The 16,470-nt window shown below is 43.2% G+C and overlaps 1 protein-coding gene across 1 annotated transcript in view; it reads right to left on the bottom strand.

The window, feature by feature from the left end:
- Nucleotides 1–4,552: 4,552 nt before the first annotated feature.
- FAM124B (family with sequence similarity 124 member B) overlaps nt 4,553–16,470 on the bottom strand; it is a 108,168-nt gene continuing 96,250 nt past the window's right edge. The window contains exon 4 of the mRNA XM_050964079.1: nt 4,553–4,675. Coding sequence (XP_050820036.1) covers nt 4,622–4,675 — 54 coding nt within the window. The 3' untranslated portion in view covers nt 4,553–4,621. The remainder of the gene's footprint in view (nt 4,676–16,470) is intronic.

Consider the following 16,470-nt stretch of genomic DNA (forward strand, 5'->3'; position numbering starts at 1 on the left):
CTATGGCAGATATTAAAGTCATTGCTGTCATGCACACGGATTTTAATGTGCAATGCAAATCTTATGTATCTAGGTCACCAGATGCCAAATTGCTCCAGCCAATGGGTGAAATCTGTTAACTTTGCCTGAATGGGAGAGCTCTTGCTCCTATTACTACAATGCCTCTCTTCAGCTACTGACTATATTATTGAGGTATTCTCAAAACCCATAGAGGGTGGGAGAGCAGCCCAACACCACGGCAGAGTTTTTTCCCCAAACTCTTTTTTTGCTTTGCAATTCACCTTTAAATCAAGCAAAAAAAAAAAAAATCTAATATTTTCCACAATTATGACTGTCAAATTGTACAGGAATTTGCACTGGACACAGAAATATAAACAGTGCTATATATACAATACACATTGTTTTGATTTTATGCCAGCACATATAAAAAGGATATCTGCTTACATATTTGAAAATTTTTAAAGCAAGACCATCATACTTAAAGTTATGTGAAAAACAAGTTGCCCACAAGTTTAATTCCATCCCTATATAATCTACAGTGTAATCAAATAACTAAAGTTTGGATTTTTTCCCTTGACAGGGTTGTGGGGAAATGGAGAAAGTGTGTCTGGTAACATATGACTGATATTGAAAGGATTTCTGAGCTTATAGTTGTGAGAATCCCTCAAATAAGGATGTTTCTTAAAGGCACGCCTGCAAACACTTATGCACATGCTTAAATTTACAGACAGGAAGATTTTTTAGAAATCTAAAACATACATAAGATCCCAAAAGAGGAAAAAAGTTAAAACCCTTTTTAAAAAATAAAGGTACGATACTCAAGCGTGCTGATAACAGACTGAACTTTATTTCTTGGCCACCACTACCTGATGTGAGTCAGAGTTACAAAAGATTTTGACCCGTGTCATGTGACAAGGGGATTAATCTTTGTAACTGTGACCTTTGTCAGGTGACCAAGGCATCTCATTTCCACAGCTTACTGTTACATTTAGCATGCCAAGATTCAATATTTTTATGGTCCTTGAGGTGTCATTCTGGCAAAGACACCCAGAAGTCTGCAACTCACATTCTTAGGAATGTAATTTTGTTCTCTTTGCTCTAGATAGTTACATTTTTAAACATTCCCAGTTTTTCTCCTGCTTGTGGGATGTTACAAGCAAAGTTCAACCAAACGTTTACAGACTGATCATGAAGAGTGAGCAGAATTTAGTCATGTTACTATCAAACAGCATGAGCATAGGCATTTATCCAAAGAGGAGAGAGAAGAAACTTACTGGAGGACAGCTGAGAAAAGAGGATGAAATAGAATGAAACAGACAAGAAACCTCTCAAAGTTTTAAAAGTGTGATCATACTTTGCAAAGGGATTTCAGTGTGGGCTTTCCATTTTGCCTTTCATTGATTTCAGACCATATTTGTTCAGTTCTCAAATAGAAAGAAACTCATCCTGGGATCAAAAGTTGAGTACCATTTTTTTTTCTGGCTTACAAATCACCACCACTTGGGAACTTTCTGTGACAGAAACTTTGTGCTTGTCTACAAGGAGCAGCAATGAGCACTATGAGGATATGATTTCTTATGCCAGCTCAAACGGTGTACAAGAATTGTTTTCAATGGCTTTGAAGCACATGCATAAGTGCTTTCCTGAATCAGGACCTATAACTATATTTGTCAGTAACATAAGCAGATGAGGCTGAATGTACACAGGAAGCAGATCTGTAGGCATGTTGAGAAGGCACATTTTTACATAGTAATTTTCTTGACTATAAATGCAATAGGGTCTTAAAGTGTTCTCTCTCTCATCTCTTAAAATATTTATGAATGTTCAATGAATTTGAGCATTCTATGACCCAAATACCAAGGTATTGCTGACAGCTATTTTTAGACAAACATGGAAATCTTGATGATGTTTGGAAAATGTCTGGCAGACACAACAGAGCATGAATGTGACACGGGGATATAGAAGTAGAATTTTCAAAATAGGTAGGAGCCAAGACAGTTGTATCCAGCTATCTACAGTTTGAAAGCTATCAGCTCAGAGTCTTTATGACTAAAAGCTGATGTGTGAAACCAATTTTTAGAAGTATCTCACCATCACAGCTACCCTAATATTTTTCTCTTAAACCATTTTTCTTTGCTTATCTTTAGAGATCTGGTATTTGAATGTTTAGCTTAGATCATAGATCATAGAATATCAGGGTTGGAAGGGACCTCAGGAGATCATCAGACTCCCGTGCCATTTTTTTTTTGGAGAAGCCAATATTTACTAACATTTCAGTGCTTCCATACTCAAAGCAGTTAAAAAAAATTGTTAAATTGCTGTTACTGAAATTATATCTCCCTGGAGATCTTTATTTTCTATTATTTTGAAAAGCAGAGAAAAAACAAGAATTGCTTGTTTGTGAGTCTGACTTATTCACTGACTGAAGTTTTAGAGATTTAGTGGGCTTCTAACTTTGAAACCATGGTGATGACTTTTACAAATACCATATTAACATAAGCTGCAGATTTTGATTTTCTGAAGGGTACCCGGCACTTAATGTCTTTAAACAAGGATTTGTCAATTTTAGCTATATTAATCCTCATTTAAAAGGTTCCGTTAACAAACACTGGAACAAACTCCAGTGGAATGATCTAATCTAAAAAGGAGCATGCTGTTCTATCTGTGGTTCAACCTGCAGTTAGCACATAAAACTATTTGAGGATTTGGCTATTTTAGCTATAGCACACATTCCTCACATAGTATTCCAGGTTACATGAAACAGTAATTGCTGTGTAGCACTCTGAGTGTACATGTAAACAACTGGAAAGCTTCATTTAATTAAAAAAAACCCACAAAACAGAAATATTTTCTATCTTAGAATGTGTAGGAAGATTTTATATATGAAGGTTACATTTGTACATGTCCACATCTCTTAATCCTTTTTTGCAAATGTAACTTATTAATTTTCCTGTTGACTTATTTCCTGTCAAGGTTGGTATGAAAGAATATTTTTCAAAAGGACTAAACATACTAAGCATACTACTTGCTAAATGTTTATTTGCCCCCAAAATTAAGTATTAGAAAGGGTAATGTCAGTGTGTCTCCAGCAAAATTAGACTTGATTCAAATTCCAGACAGTCAGACTAGAGTGCTGCTGACAATCCCTTTTGCTCACATCAGGTAGTATTTTAGTATGCAAGAAGCTCTATGAGAGGCAGATTCTGGCCTCACAAGTTCCCATTAGCATAACCAGTTTAATGTGAGATGCGCAGCAGAGGTAGCAACATCTGTAGTTAAGGTTGCCCAACACTTTCCATTTTAAGACCCTATTTTCAATTGCTTATAACTGCAAAACTTAAACCATTCAGGCAGAAATTTTCCATTCCAGGTCCCCACCTCCGGCTGAATCTTTCTGGAAAGTTTCAGCGAAAATGGTTCAGTTATTTCCAAAAACAATTTAGAGGAAAATATATTGTTTTGCCCATGTTAAAAAATATGGACAACACTTTCATTGAGATGCTCTAGCATCTCTAATCTTTAGAGCAAGGGCTAAAAATGTGGCAAGGGCACTGACCTGGAATAAGGGAAAATTTGCTGTTCCTGTGAACATTTTCTCAAATTTGGCCAAGTTATAAGGCTCTGAAATATGTCAGTTCACACAAGTAGAGACTTGGAAGGATTTGGCAGCTAAATTATCTGAAGATTCCATCTGCACTGAGCATGTTAAATCCCTCACAGCTCCTGGATGCCAACCAGAATGTGCATGCACCATCCCCACAGAGAGACTGGGCATGCTCCAGCCCAGGACTGCAAGGCCTGAGCAGGACTTTTCCTGAAATTGCTCCTTTGGCACCAGGCACCCAAATTGAGAGAAGAGAGATATTGTCCTTTCTCTAGCTGCTGGCTCAAAGGCAGCATGGAAGAGAAGAGGCAGCCTGTTTTGAATGCAGTGGGTTGATGGAGTGGTCTGGGATAGGCAGAATATGTACTAGGAGGTGAAAGGAGGTAGGACAAGGAACTGGGAGGAAGGGAGAAGGATAGAAGCCAGCGATGGGCAATCATGAGCAGGGGCAGAAGCAAAGAGAGGGAAGGAGGGAAGAAGAGGAGTAGGGGAGAAGTGAGGGAGAATAGCTATGGACAGGGGGATGTACAGGGGCAGGAGCGGTGGACAGAAGGTGGGAACAGAAAGGCATAGGGAGAAGTTGTGGGAAAGAGCTGAAGAGCCTGCAATCACTAGAGCATGCTCCTCTACGCTTCCTGAGTATCAACATTCACTTCCTGTATATCAAATAGCTGTAAAACCCACTGACAAAGTGTGTGTCTCCACCCCCTCCAGTGCCTAGTCCACACAGAAGATAAAAGCCTACTACTACGATCAGTTACTCTATTAGCATAACATACTAATAAATAACAAAAATTGGGAGGGGGCTTTGGAGAGTGGGGGGAATGTGATATGTATATCAAATTAAGTAACTTCCAGACTGCCAAGATTGAGGTTATAATAAAAGCAACATTGCAGAAAGATTGTATTTCAGAATTACCTTCAGGATAAGCAGCTGGCAGAGCGTCACTGATGTCCCTTGATTCTTGATGGATGAACATTCTGTTAGACTGTGCTAGAAATATTCCTGCTGTATTCTCACTGGCCTTCAATACTGCACGGACAAGTGAACTGCCCCCGAACCATCCATGCCTGAAGAGAAAAGCAAAGAGAAAATGCTGGCTCTTACATTTCCAGTTTGGAACCATATTGTATTTTATGTGCAGTGAAGTTCACTTCTCTTTCCTTCATTTATCAGTAAATTCTTGCTAATGGCAGGGTGCTGATGAGAGAAACAAATTTTGAATCTTATGACCAAATCGCTGCAACTTTATTAAACCTTTAAGTTCAGGCAAGCTTAAACCCTACAGGCACCTGCCCTGGCAGTAGTGAGGGGGGAAAGGCAACAGCCATTCTGCTCTGCCATTGATGTCCCTCTCCTGATACTCACGTCCCAAGCATCCTGTTAACCTATGGAGTGATCAAGGCCTGCAGCCCCATCCAAACTACAGCACAGGGCAATTGCCAAGCCTCCTACAAAACAAGCAGTGAATTTTTGCAGAGACAAGAGAACAGAGCATGGGAAGGCCAGCTTCTGCCCAGTGCAAACCACTGGCCAATCCCAGCATGTATTAGAAGCACTGGGATAGATTGAAATCAAACTTCCTGGTAAAGAAAGGATGCCATTAGCAAGTGGTCACAATGATGCCATCTGGGGTTGTGGCCAGCCCTATACTCACTCTGCACTCACCAGGTGGCAGGAAGTTGGGCTACCCGGCCCCAACCCACTCCGCTCTGCTGGTGAGTACTGGGGGGCAGTTTCCCCTCTGCCCCCCAAGCCTGGGGAGGAGATGGAGCAGTGAGGAAGGGGCATGGGATGAGGGAAGCAGGGGCAGGGGGAAGAGGCAGTGGGGAAGGAAGGGGTGGGATAGGGAGAAGATGGAGTGGTGGGGAAGGGCATGGGATGGGGAAGAGAAAGGGGCAGAGGAAGTGGGGGTTGGGGGAAAGAGGCGGGGGAAATAAGGGGGTGGGGTGGGAAGGCGATGGAGCAGTGAAGAAGGGGCAAGGGGGAAGCTGGAGCCCAGTGTGCAGCATCCCCTTGGCAGAAGCTGGGGCTCCCCTGTTAAGCAGGGCCATCGAACCCTCACCCTGAGAAGTCCCATCTCCCCTGCATCTGTACCACCCTGATAAGCCCCCCAGACACCTTCCCCACTGAGCCCCAACCACCTGCACCTAGACCTCCCCTGCTCAGCCCCAAACACCTTCACCTGGATCCCCTGCAGAGTCCCATTGCCCCTGCACCTGGAACCCCCCAATGAGCTTCTGTTAATCCAGATCTCCCACTGAGCAGCCCACACCCAGATTGCCCCACAGAGAGCTCTCGTACTCCCACCTGGATCCCCCACACCAAGTCCCTCTGCACTTGGATCCTGCTGCTGGGCTGAGCCTGCCCACCCACACCTGGAGCACCTGACACAGGGGGACAGGGCCCTAGGGTGTTTCTGGGGCAGGCCTGGCCCTTGCACTGTGTCAGGATCAGGTGCAGCCTCACTGCCAAGTCTCTGTCCCGGGGTGGGGTCGGGGGGAGGCTACAGGGTAATCTTCCACCTCCATGCAACCAGTGGTCTGTGCTCCCCACTGCCATGTTGGAGCCTCCACATTTATTTATTGACAAATAAAATTTGCAGAATTTTAAAATATTGTGCAGAGAATTTTTAATTTTTTGGTACAGAATCCCCTCAGGAATATGGGGTGCTGTGCAGCTGTGATGGTGGGACTGCGAGAAGGTGGTGGGCAGTGGGGAGGTCTATGGGTGGCAGGCGCTGGTGTGGTGTGGTGTGCAGGCTGCTGTGCAGTTGTGGTGGGAGGCCAGCAGGGGAGGTCTCTGGGAGGGCTGGACATAGAGATCTGTGGTGGAGGTCACTGGGTGAGGGGGCGCTGGGCATAAGGGCAGGGTGCTGGGCAGGGGGGAGGTGCAGTGCATGCCTGCTCTCAAGGGGAAGGGGGATGCTGGTAGTACAGCGCTGGGCAGGCCAGTGTGTGTCTAGCAGCTGCAGGTTGGTATACAGAGTCCTCCTGCTGGGCTGCACAGAGCAGGGCTGCTCTCGCCGCACTGTGCCTCATTGCCCCCAGCCCATCCTTCACTCTGGAGACTAACCATCCCACTCCCTTGCACCTTGCCCCATGGGGGCCCACAAATATGTGGTGCTGGGCCCATAAAAAGTTAATCTGACCCTGCCTGCTGTCCCCCTGCCCTTAATTCCCAGGGCTGGCTATGATGGCTGGTGCCCTTGTATAATATGAATTAGTTATGTTGGAAACCACTTTGCATGCATCTCATTTAAATGGACTATGGTTGAAATGAGTAGGACACATGCGAGACTTTAAGAAAACCTTTCATCCATTTCTGTGTCATTATTGGAATCCTTACTGCTATTATTAGCCCTGTTTATTGTGGTAGTGGCCAATGGCCAAACAAAGATGGGGCTCCGGTGTGCCAGGCACTGGACAAACACAGAGCAGTAGCTGGTCCCTGTCCCAAGGAGCTTACAGTCTCAGCAGACAAGACAGATACAGGGTGGGGGAAGGGGCAGAACACATCAGCAGAATGAACAATGTGATGGCAGCAAACTGCATGTTAGTGCCACTTTTTTAATGTTTTGGGTGAGGTGATTTGCTTAGTAGGGTGTTGGCTAAATGAAAAGTGAAGGGAAGGCAGGGCAGGGGGACAGGGCTGGGGAGAAGTAAGGAAGGAGGGGAAGGTGTGGTGTGAAGCTGAGGTGAAGAGACTGTGAGGGAGGTGGATGGTTGGCGCAAACAATCTCTGCCTGCGCTAATTGGTTGTCAGAGAACATTCTACAATAATGGCTGGGGTGTCCAAAGGTGGACAAGGTTCCTGCTCAGCTGCTCCTAGTGAATGGAGTCCTTGTCTGGCTCTTCCCTGCATTTCTTCCCCAGGGCTACAAGGCGGTGCGGAGAGCAGGCAGCAGTGGATCCTAGAGCCCCCGGAGCACTGGGAGGAGGAGAAGTGACTCAGATTGGGTCCCATTTTACATAAAACACACACAGTGCAGCAGTCCCTGCTTTGCTGATTCTGTCCCTGGAAGCTGTAGCCTTTTGCTGGCTCCTCTCTTCAGTTTTCCTGCAAGGCCACATGGTGGAGCGGAGGAGAGGCAGCACCTGAGCCACAACACCCCTCCCCACCAAAGATGCCCACTCTAAGCCTGAATTTGGAAACTACATTCTGAACAACAAACACCACAATTTTGAAGGACAGGGTGGGAAGATAAGGAGACAGATGAGTCAGAATAGAAGAGCCTACACTCTTTGATCCCCCACTCTGGTGATTACGGTGGAAAACTCAGCAGATGGAAACACCAGTCCTGCTATCAATCATTATTTTGTAGCTTTCAGGCCACATGCTGTCAGGCTTCATTTCTGGACTCAGGCCCTGAAAGCAGCCCTCTTGTTAGTTAGGTAGATTTACTGGGCTGGAACACATCAATGAAAATGAAAGTATTTAGTGCATGCCCCCTTGTTCTTGTATTAGGAGAACAGGTAAATAGTGCCTCCCATAAATCACAAGTCTCTCTTGTTAGCCTTATGGCCAGGTGTAAACTGCACATCTGTTTATTTGGGGGCTACAGCTGTGCCATTAAAAGTGTACAATATTCAGTATAAAATGGATTTTTTTATTTTACCGTAAGGATATCGATAAAGAACTTTGGTAGAGGAAGGACAATGGCTATTGTCTTGAACGTTGGAAAGGCTAACATATGAACTGTAATTTTATAGCCATGTGTCAGCACTGCACTGTTTTGTCATGCAATTTCATTGTTAGAGAAAAACTAACTTACAGAAGTTTTACGCCATTATAACCCCATTGGCTTCAGTAGAGTAATGTCTGAATTACACCAGTTTAAGTGAGATCCCACTGTATTTAGTAAAGATCATTTGAGTAACTCCATGTGACTCTAGGCTTAAGTATTTGAATGAATTTAAAATTTAATTTAATTGAAAAAAAATTATTTAATGGTTTAAAATCACTAGTGTGCTTTGGGAAAACATTGATTACAATATGAGGGGCTATTAATTTTCCACTTCTAGGAAAGATCTTACTATAGTTGGAGTTTCACAAAACTAAAACAAACCAATGCAATCAGAATCCAGGCAGATATTCCACAGCACCTGATTCTTTTGAAAGAATATTTTGAGAGCCCCCGCAATATGAAAGCACAACACATACAATTTAGGATCAGACACATTTAACCCTGAATTTCTTAGCATTTGGAGGACAAAGCCAAATCAGTGATACATCTTTTAATAGGTTTCCTGTTGAGATCTGTTTTCTGGGGAATTGCTCTTAAGCCTTCACTCCTGTGAAGTTTTAGGAAGACAGTTTAATTGACTTACTCCTTACTGGAAAGGATTTAAAAACTGAACAGGAACATGCACAGAGTTGAGAGTTGAAATAGATTAAGATAAAGTTCATGTCAAACATAAGCAGTGATGATATTACTGCAAGGGGAAAACAGAGACTATACTTGTTTGATTCAGTGCTCTGGTAGAAACCATATTTTTGTACAAGTCTGATTCAAATCATTGCCTGTAACAGGAAGTGTGGGCCAGATTTTCAGCTGATGTATAATGACTTCAATGGAGCTGCACCCATTTACACCAGTTGAGGATCGGGCTCTTTTTTTTGCTAGTTATGTATGCAGAGAAGAGGGTGAGAATGAAATCAGACACATTTACAACACTTCACAGACCAGATCATTGGAAATGCTTCTGCAACAGAAAATTCAGGAAGACTGTGAATTGCATAGGATAGACACCATAAAGAACAAGGAAGTTACCCTTTTCATTGCACTTGCCTGCCACTGGTCAGCATTTTAAAAGGATCAAATGGATATGTGTGTGTCATCTAGGGTAAACTCTAAAGTTTATTCCAGAGGCTTCTGGTATGGTTTGAGATATGATTAGAGATATGAAATCAGCTAGATTCAGAAACTGGCAAACATGACATTCAGCCTGGATAAGTCATTCTATTTGTTTTCCCCATTAGTATGATTTCCAATGATTCCATATTTAGTGAATATGATTTAGTATTCACTAAATATGGCTATGCCATGCCTCTGCTGCTGCTACCCATGATACCACAGCTACATGACTATTTATACTCACACTAGCTCTCTGACAGCTGGTGAGAGTATATGTACCCAAGGAGGGGAATCGTACCCCTAGCTTGCAGCATGGAGGTAGCCTACGAGAATTATGTCAATTCTTATCTTCATATTAACAAGTGTTTGTAAAAGTCAGAGTCAGAGTAACCAGTACTGCAAGAAAGTTTCCTCCCCATCTGTGTCCAAGTGAAGTGCAATGAAAGTTTCAAACTATTAACGGACACCAGGCATTTCCATACAGACCTGGAAATGCCAGTTTCTCCAAGGTAGACAGACAAGACTAAAAATAGATTTAGGGGCACTCCATTACCTGCACTTACGCTGGCTCATCCCAGAATGGGTTAGTCATTTCCTGCATATCTTTGTTATCTTATGACCAGGTATTTCATGTCAAAAGTGCTCAACATCAGAAGAAAAATTGCTGAGTATCTGTCACTTGGTGATCCAAGGTGAAACTTCACAGCATTTGGATAGTGAAATTAGTGCCTCTTACTTCCTGTCACATGTCAGTTATCACAACACAAAAAAATGAAGTTTATTGAGTATGTTTGTGTTGGATCAAGTTGCCTTAAAGACCTACACAGAAGATGTCACTTAATTAAAATACCGCCTACCTTTTATATTGTGATTTTCATTTGTAGATCTCAAAGTGTTATGTAAGAGTTAAGGATCATTATCCCCAATTTATATATGGGGAAACTGAGGCACCTTTGCCACAGTCTCCCAGCAGGATAGTGGCAGCACTGGCTAGAACCCAGGTCTCTTGAATCTGAGTCCTATCCACTAAGCCACACTGCCTTAAAGCCTTCCAGCAGGATGGCTATGAGATCAACTGTCAACATTCTCTCAAAACCTCTGTTTTTGTAGTTAGCATCTACATCCATAGACAATTTGAGAGAACAAAAGCCAGGACCAAAGAGATATTTTTCCTTCTCCATTCTCCACAGTAGACAAGCATGACTGTGTGTGCAGGGATGTTGTTTTTTTTTTTTTTAAATAAACACATCAATTTTGGGGCAAAGTGCAAAATACAATCAATTGATCATAGCGAAGCCCCATTACTGCTTTGTGGAAAGCTGTTCTCTTGTCATAGCTAGTGTTTTCTCTACTAGCTTAGTTGGACAAGTAAATTGGTTGGATCCATTCAAAACCTATACAGCTATAAAGTCAACGAATGTATGTTACAGTCTCTCTCATTAGTGGGACCACTGCAATTAATCTCCTAGCCTCATAGGTACCAACTCTGCGTGTGCTCCAGGGCCTAACTACTCACTGAAAAAAAATGAGGGGTTCTCAGCACCCGCAGGGCCGGATTAATATTTTACGGGCCCCGATGCCCAAACCATGGCCCTGCCCCCTGCTCTGCTTGTGCGCCGCCTCGAGGCCCTGCTCCTGCCTGGCTTCTTCCCTCAAGGCCCCATCTGCCACTCGCATCGGGGGGGCGGGGGGAAGAAGAGGGCAGAAAGGAGAGGATGGCACACATACATACACAAAAGTCAGCGCCTGAACTGCAGACACTGAGATGGTCTTAAGGAGGACTAGAAATAGGGAGGAAAATGTCCTGCTAAAGGAGAAGCCCAGTGCAGAAAATGCACAGTAGAGCTCAGAAGGTTCTAAAAGTGCAGGAACTGCTGATGAGACGGTGAAGAATGGTTTAACAGAGTACATAGCAGGGACCTGTCAGTTCAGCAATGTAAAAATATAAGCATATCCATGTCTGGTGCAGACCTAAAGAGATGCAATGAAATATGTAGGAGGAAAAGGTCTCCACACCACAGAGGGGAGAAACCCTGATCCTCTGGTTGGTCTTGTGCTGGCCACAGAGGAGATCTCATTAGCCTTTGGACAGCTTTAAACTCCACAACTGGTGACAATCACAAAAGGTCTCCCAGCTGTAAATCACAGTGTTCTCTGGCATATGGGGCTCTATAACTGCTGAGGATTCCTCTACGGCAGAAAACAGCCAAAGCTTGCCCAAGTTTAAACCAGGAGACCCAATCCTAAGAAAACTAGATGTAGAAAAATATTGGATAACACCAGCTGTTGTCACTAGACATAGACAGTACCTTACACTCTTATTTGATCACGATAGATCAAGCTGCTTGTTGTACCAATTATATTAGATCAGTAAAAACCAGCAGGATCTTATTAAAGGGGACAAGGCAAAGATGCCACATTTATTATGATAACAATTTATGACTAATAACTAATATCTTAATTCTTATACACACACATTATACCTAATACCTATACACACACACACACACACATTCACATTCATCAGGTGTTCTGCAGCTGCTGCATAGTTACCAGTCCTGAAGATAGCTTAAGTTCATGGCTTGATTTTGCAGCTTGGGTTCGTAGCTTGTGGCAGCTAACTGGCCAGGAAAGCTGGGCACAAGGCTGAGCTGGATCCCTGTTGAGCAGGCACCGATGTTCTTCCATGTTGGCAGCAGAATGTTACCCAGTTTGTTACCCAGTTTTAGTTTGGATTCAAAGTCTATAGGTCTTGCTGTGTCACGCTGCCTCTGGGTTTAGATTGATCACCCATCAATTGCAGGCATGACTTTCAGCCTTGGACCTGGCTTTGATCTTCCTTCTGTTGTTCTGTTGTCCTTTTCTTTTTAGGGTGGATGCTTCTTACTTTGTTTAGGGCTGTTGTCTAGGTCTTCAGCCGTTGGTATTTGAACTTTATCTCATCAGGACAGGCTGGGGCTGGAGGTTGATTCCATCATTCATACATACCTCATTCACACATCTAAACTAAACTAATAAGATTACAGCAGGGTTTGCAAAAATGAAGGTTGGAGGAAGCTTTTACAAAATGGAGTGAGTGTTTTAAAATGGGGTTTGAATTACAATATGGAACAGAAGTTACAGTGTAGGCAAGTGTAGTGAATGGTGAACAGAAGTTACATTAATAAAGTGAACAATTAAAAACAATTTCATTTATCAGTTCTACATGCTCACTAGAGAAGAAACAGGTAGGTTCCAAACCCAGCTGAATTCTCATGTGACCATAGTAGCAGTACTAAGCATACCATGGCCTTATTAAGGTAATAATCCTGCTGAGAAAAGTCATAAACCTACAGAACAGAGATTTGGGATAATCCAAGAAAAAACAATAGAAGAAAAACCTCCTCCCCTCCACGACAGAAGCAGAGGCGGCTCCAGGCCCCAGCACGCCAAGCGTGTGCTTGGGGCGACATGCCGCGGGGTGGTCTCTGCCAGTCGCCAGAAGGGCCGCAGGCAGAGTGCCTTCGGTGGCATGCCAGCGGAGGGTCCGCTGGTCCCGCGGCTTCGGTGGACTTCCCGCAGGCGTGCCTATGGAGGGTCTGTTGGTCCCGCGGCTTCAGTAGATCACCCCCCCATGGCATGATGCCATGTTGGGGTGGCGAAATGTCTAAAGCCACCCCTGGACAGAACACAGGCAAATTTGGATGAGTGGTGGTGTTGGCAGCTCATCCAGCTCTATAATTTATTGTTGAATGTTGATTCTTGTTTGTTTAACAAACCAAAAGGAGGGAGGAAGAGAAAGATGTGGAGACAACATACTTTTAAAAATTGTAACAGGATGGAGGGGGAACACGGAAAATTCTAAAAGAAAGCTCAACTGTGAAGCAGAAAGAGGGGGAGAAACAGAGAGAGGCTTTAGTGAATGGATTATAGTGTTTTTTAAAGGACCTACTGACATTAAGTCTAGCTTCACTATCAAGAAACTAAATTATTTAATGTTCTTAATAGCCCACATAACACTGACGTACCTAGTTTGCAACTAAGTTAGCAGAGCAGAAATGCCACTGTTCCCTTTATATGGGTTATCAATTCTCCCCGCTCCCCCTAAATCTGTATCTTAATAACTGCACAGCAGTCTCTAATAGAATGTTTGTGTCAGTTAATACACAAGCTATTTTGAAAGTTGTCTCCATTACAAAATAATATTTCTCTTAGAATGAAAAGTGTGTTAGAAACATGACGATGTATCCACTCCTGCAGATTTTTTGATATTTTGATATTTTCTTGACAAAATAGACCACAAGGTTCTAATTAGGAAGCAGCGTGATGTCCATTCAGCTAAACAGAAAAAATCAGTACTCTCAGCTTTGGCAAACTTTCCAGCCTGGAGCAATCCTTAACATGCACAACAAAATGCTGATCATCACATTAATTGTGGCCCATGATTCAGCTTTCCAATTATACTCCACCCTACTTCAGTTTCCAAATCCAGGAAAAGAGATAAAAATGTATTGTTAAAAATTAAATATTGGCTTTAGAGCTAACATAGGGAGTCAGCTTTTGAAAACAATAGTTTTGAGAAATACGAAAGTATTCAACCTAGCACTTTTGGATTATTGTCCGCCTACAGAAATTCATATAAATGAATCTTTCAGAATGCACTTAGTGTCTGTCTGTACTCTGGGGTAGAGCTACCAGGGAATTAGCATTTACGGCTCTTTTGTTTTGTTGGAGGTACCGATTTCTAACACTGCCGAGCAGATTTGAAGTTTCACCTTTACTCAAGTGGGGGAGGAGGAGGGAAACCCCCCAGACTTCAGTAGTTCCATTTGTGCTGTTGCACAGTAACTCATTCAGGGTAGTACCTAAAGCTGTAATCATAGGAAATTTACCAAAATTGTAAGAAGGAAAGTGAAAGAGATGGAGGGGGACAAGAAGTGGAAAGTCATTGGGAAAGTGGGTTTTAACTGAAATTAACAGAATTGGAGGATGACTGGTCTTGTAATTAAGGTAAAAGGTGTCAGGAATCAGAGCCTGCAGCAGAGCTAGTCTCCAAGCAGCCTCATCAGTACAATTGGCCTGCACTGGGCTGCTTTATTGGCCATGCTGGCTGATTGGCTACAGGAACCAGCAAGCTGGCTCTTCAGCCAGCAGTAGGAGCAGCTTGTTGGCTTTGCAGCACTCATGCCCACCATTGTGCCAGCTCTTGTGTTACCTTGTCCTGCTGCTTGTGCCTTGCCTTTGTCCTGCCCTTGCCTTGAACCTTTCCTTGCCTGATACCCTGCTCACTCCAGTTCCCGACCTCTGGTATGCCCTTTGACTCTGGCTCCTGATTACAGATTCCAGTTTGACCCTCAGCTCTGGTATCCAGTTCCTGCCTTAAAGTTTGACCCTTAGCTTTGGCATCAGACTGATGCCTGCTCCAACAACTGGGCTAGACCACCCTCGTCCTGGTCAGCTGGCAAAGGGAACCAAGGGAGCTGAGTTATGTTTCTGACTGTGTCAGAGTTTCTTTGTGATTATGGACAATTCTCTGTTTCTCAGTTTCTCCTTCCATTTGTGAAATGAGGACAGTGCATCTCTACCTCACATGGATATTGATAAATGAAAAGTACATGGAGGGAACCTTCTTATCTAAAACAGTAAGGCAGGAAATTTACTGTTAAACACTGTGGGTGAAATCCTGGCCCCAGAGAATTCAGTGGAAAAAACTTCCTCATTGACTTCAATGGAGCCAGAATTTCATCACTGGACTTGCAGAAAATTATTGATTCATACCTGGTGAACACATATATGTCTCTCTCTAGATCTACATCGCTTCATGAGCTTCACCTAGTCAATATCATCCTGGGAAGTGTCACTAGGCTATCAGCAGGAGTTTAAATATTGGGAGTGGCACAGAAACTGAGTTGTTGGATTACCATTGGCTGACTTTAATTGTCATATGATTCTCTGCAACCACAAAACATTTCAGCAACTAAACTCTATTTCAATGGCAAGCCTCCCATTGATTTCAACAGAGCCAGGATTGCTCTCCAGAGAACTAAGTTAGGAAATCTATTGCATTATAACTGCTTATCAACATTAATAGAATCACAGGGTTTAAGGCCAGAGGGGAGCATCAGATCATCTAGTCTGACCTCCGGTGTATCACAGGCCACGAACACCACCTGGGCCCTGCACACTATACCCAATCACCAAAATTAGACACAAGTATTACTGTGCACAGTAGATGAGACTTATTTGTCACAGGGAGAGGACAGGAGAGACTGAGGTGTATCAATGGCCAAGGCCCCTGAAATAGCAGGGAACTGATGAAGGGAAATATGTGCAGATAATCCTGGCAAGTGACCCACACCCACATGCTGCAGAGGAAGGTGATTCCTTCCTCCAAAGTCCCTGCTGATCTGACCTGGGGGGAAATTATTTTCCAATCCCACATATGACAATCAGTTAGATCCTGAGCATGTGAGCAAGAACCAGGCAAACAAGCACCTGAGAAAGACCATGTATTAATACTTCTCTCTCTCTACCGGAAATAATTTCCCTGATGCATTGTAGGATTGCATTTTCCTTTTTTCACAGCTGCATCACACTGGTGGTTTATAGTCATCCTGTGATTGATCCACACCTCCAAGTCTGACCCTTCCTCGTCACTTCCAACTAATGAGCCCCTCCAATTTGTAGCAGAAATTATTATTAGACCTTATGTTCATAACTTTGTATTATTAAATTCCATCCCATTTCTGTCACTCCAGTCCTCCAGGTCATCAACATCTCAGGTATCACATTGATGATGCCCCCAACAAAAAATTTTGTCAACAAAAAATTTCATTTGATATTGTGCCATGATCATTAATAAAAATATTGAGTAAGAGTTGTTCCAAAACTGATCCTTGAGGAACTCCACTAGTAACACCTTTCCAGTCCAATAATTCACCTTTCAGCACAACCCTTTAACCAATTCCTTATCCACCATATAATGCTTGTACTGATCTCAATCTTCCCTAATTTAATTCATAATTTTCA

Source organism: Gopherus flavomarginatus, chromosome 8 (genome assembly GCF_025201925.1).
Source record: "Gopherus flavomarginatus isolate rGopFla2 chromosome 8, rGopFla2.mat.asm, whole genome shotgun sequence".
Lineage (NCBI taxonomy): Eukaryota > Metazoa > Chordata > Testudines > Testudinidae > Gopherus > Gopherus flavomarginatus.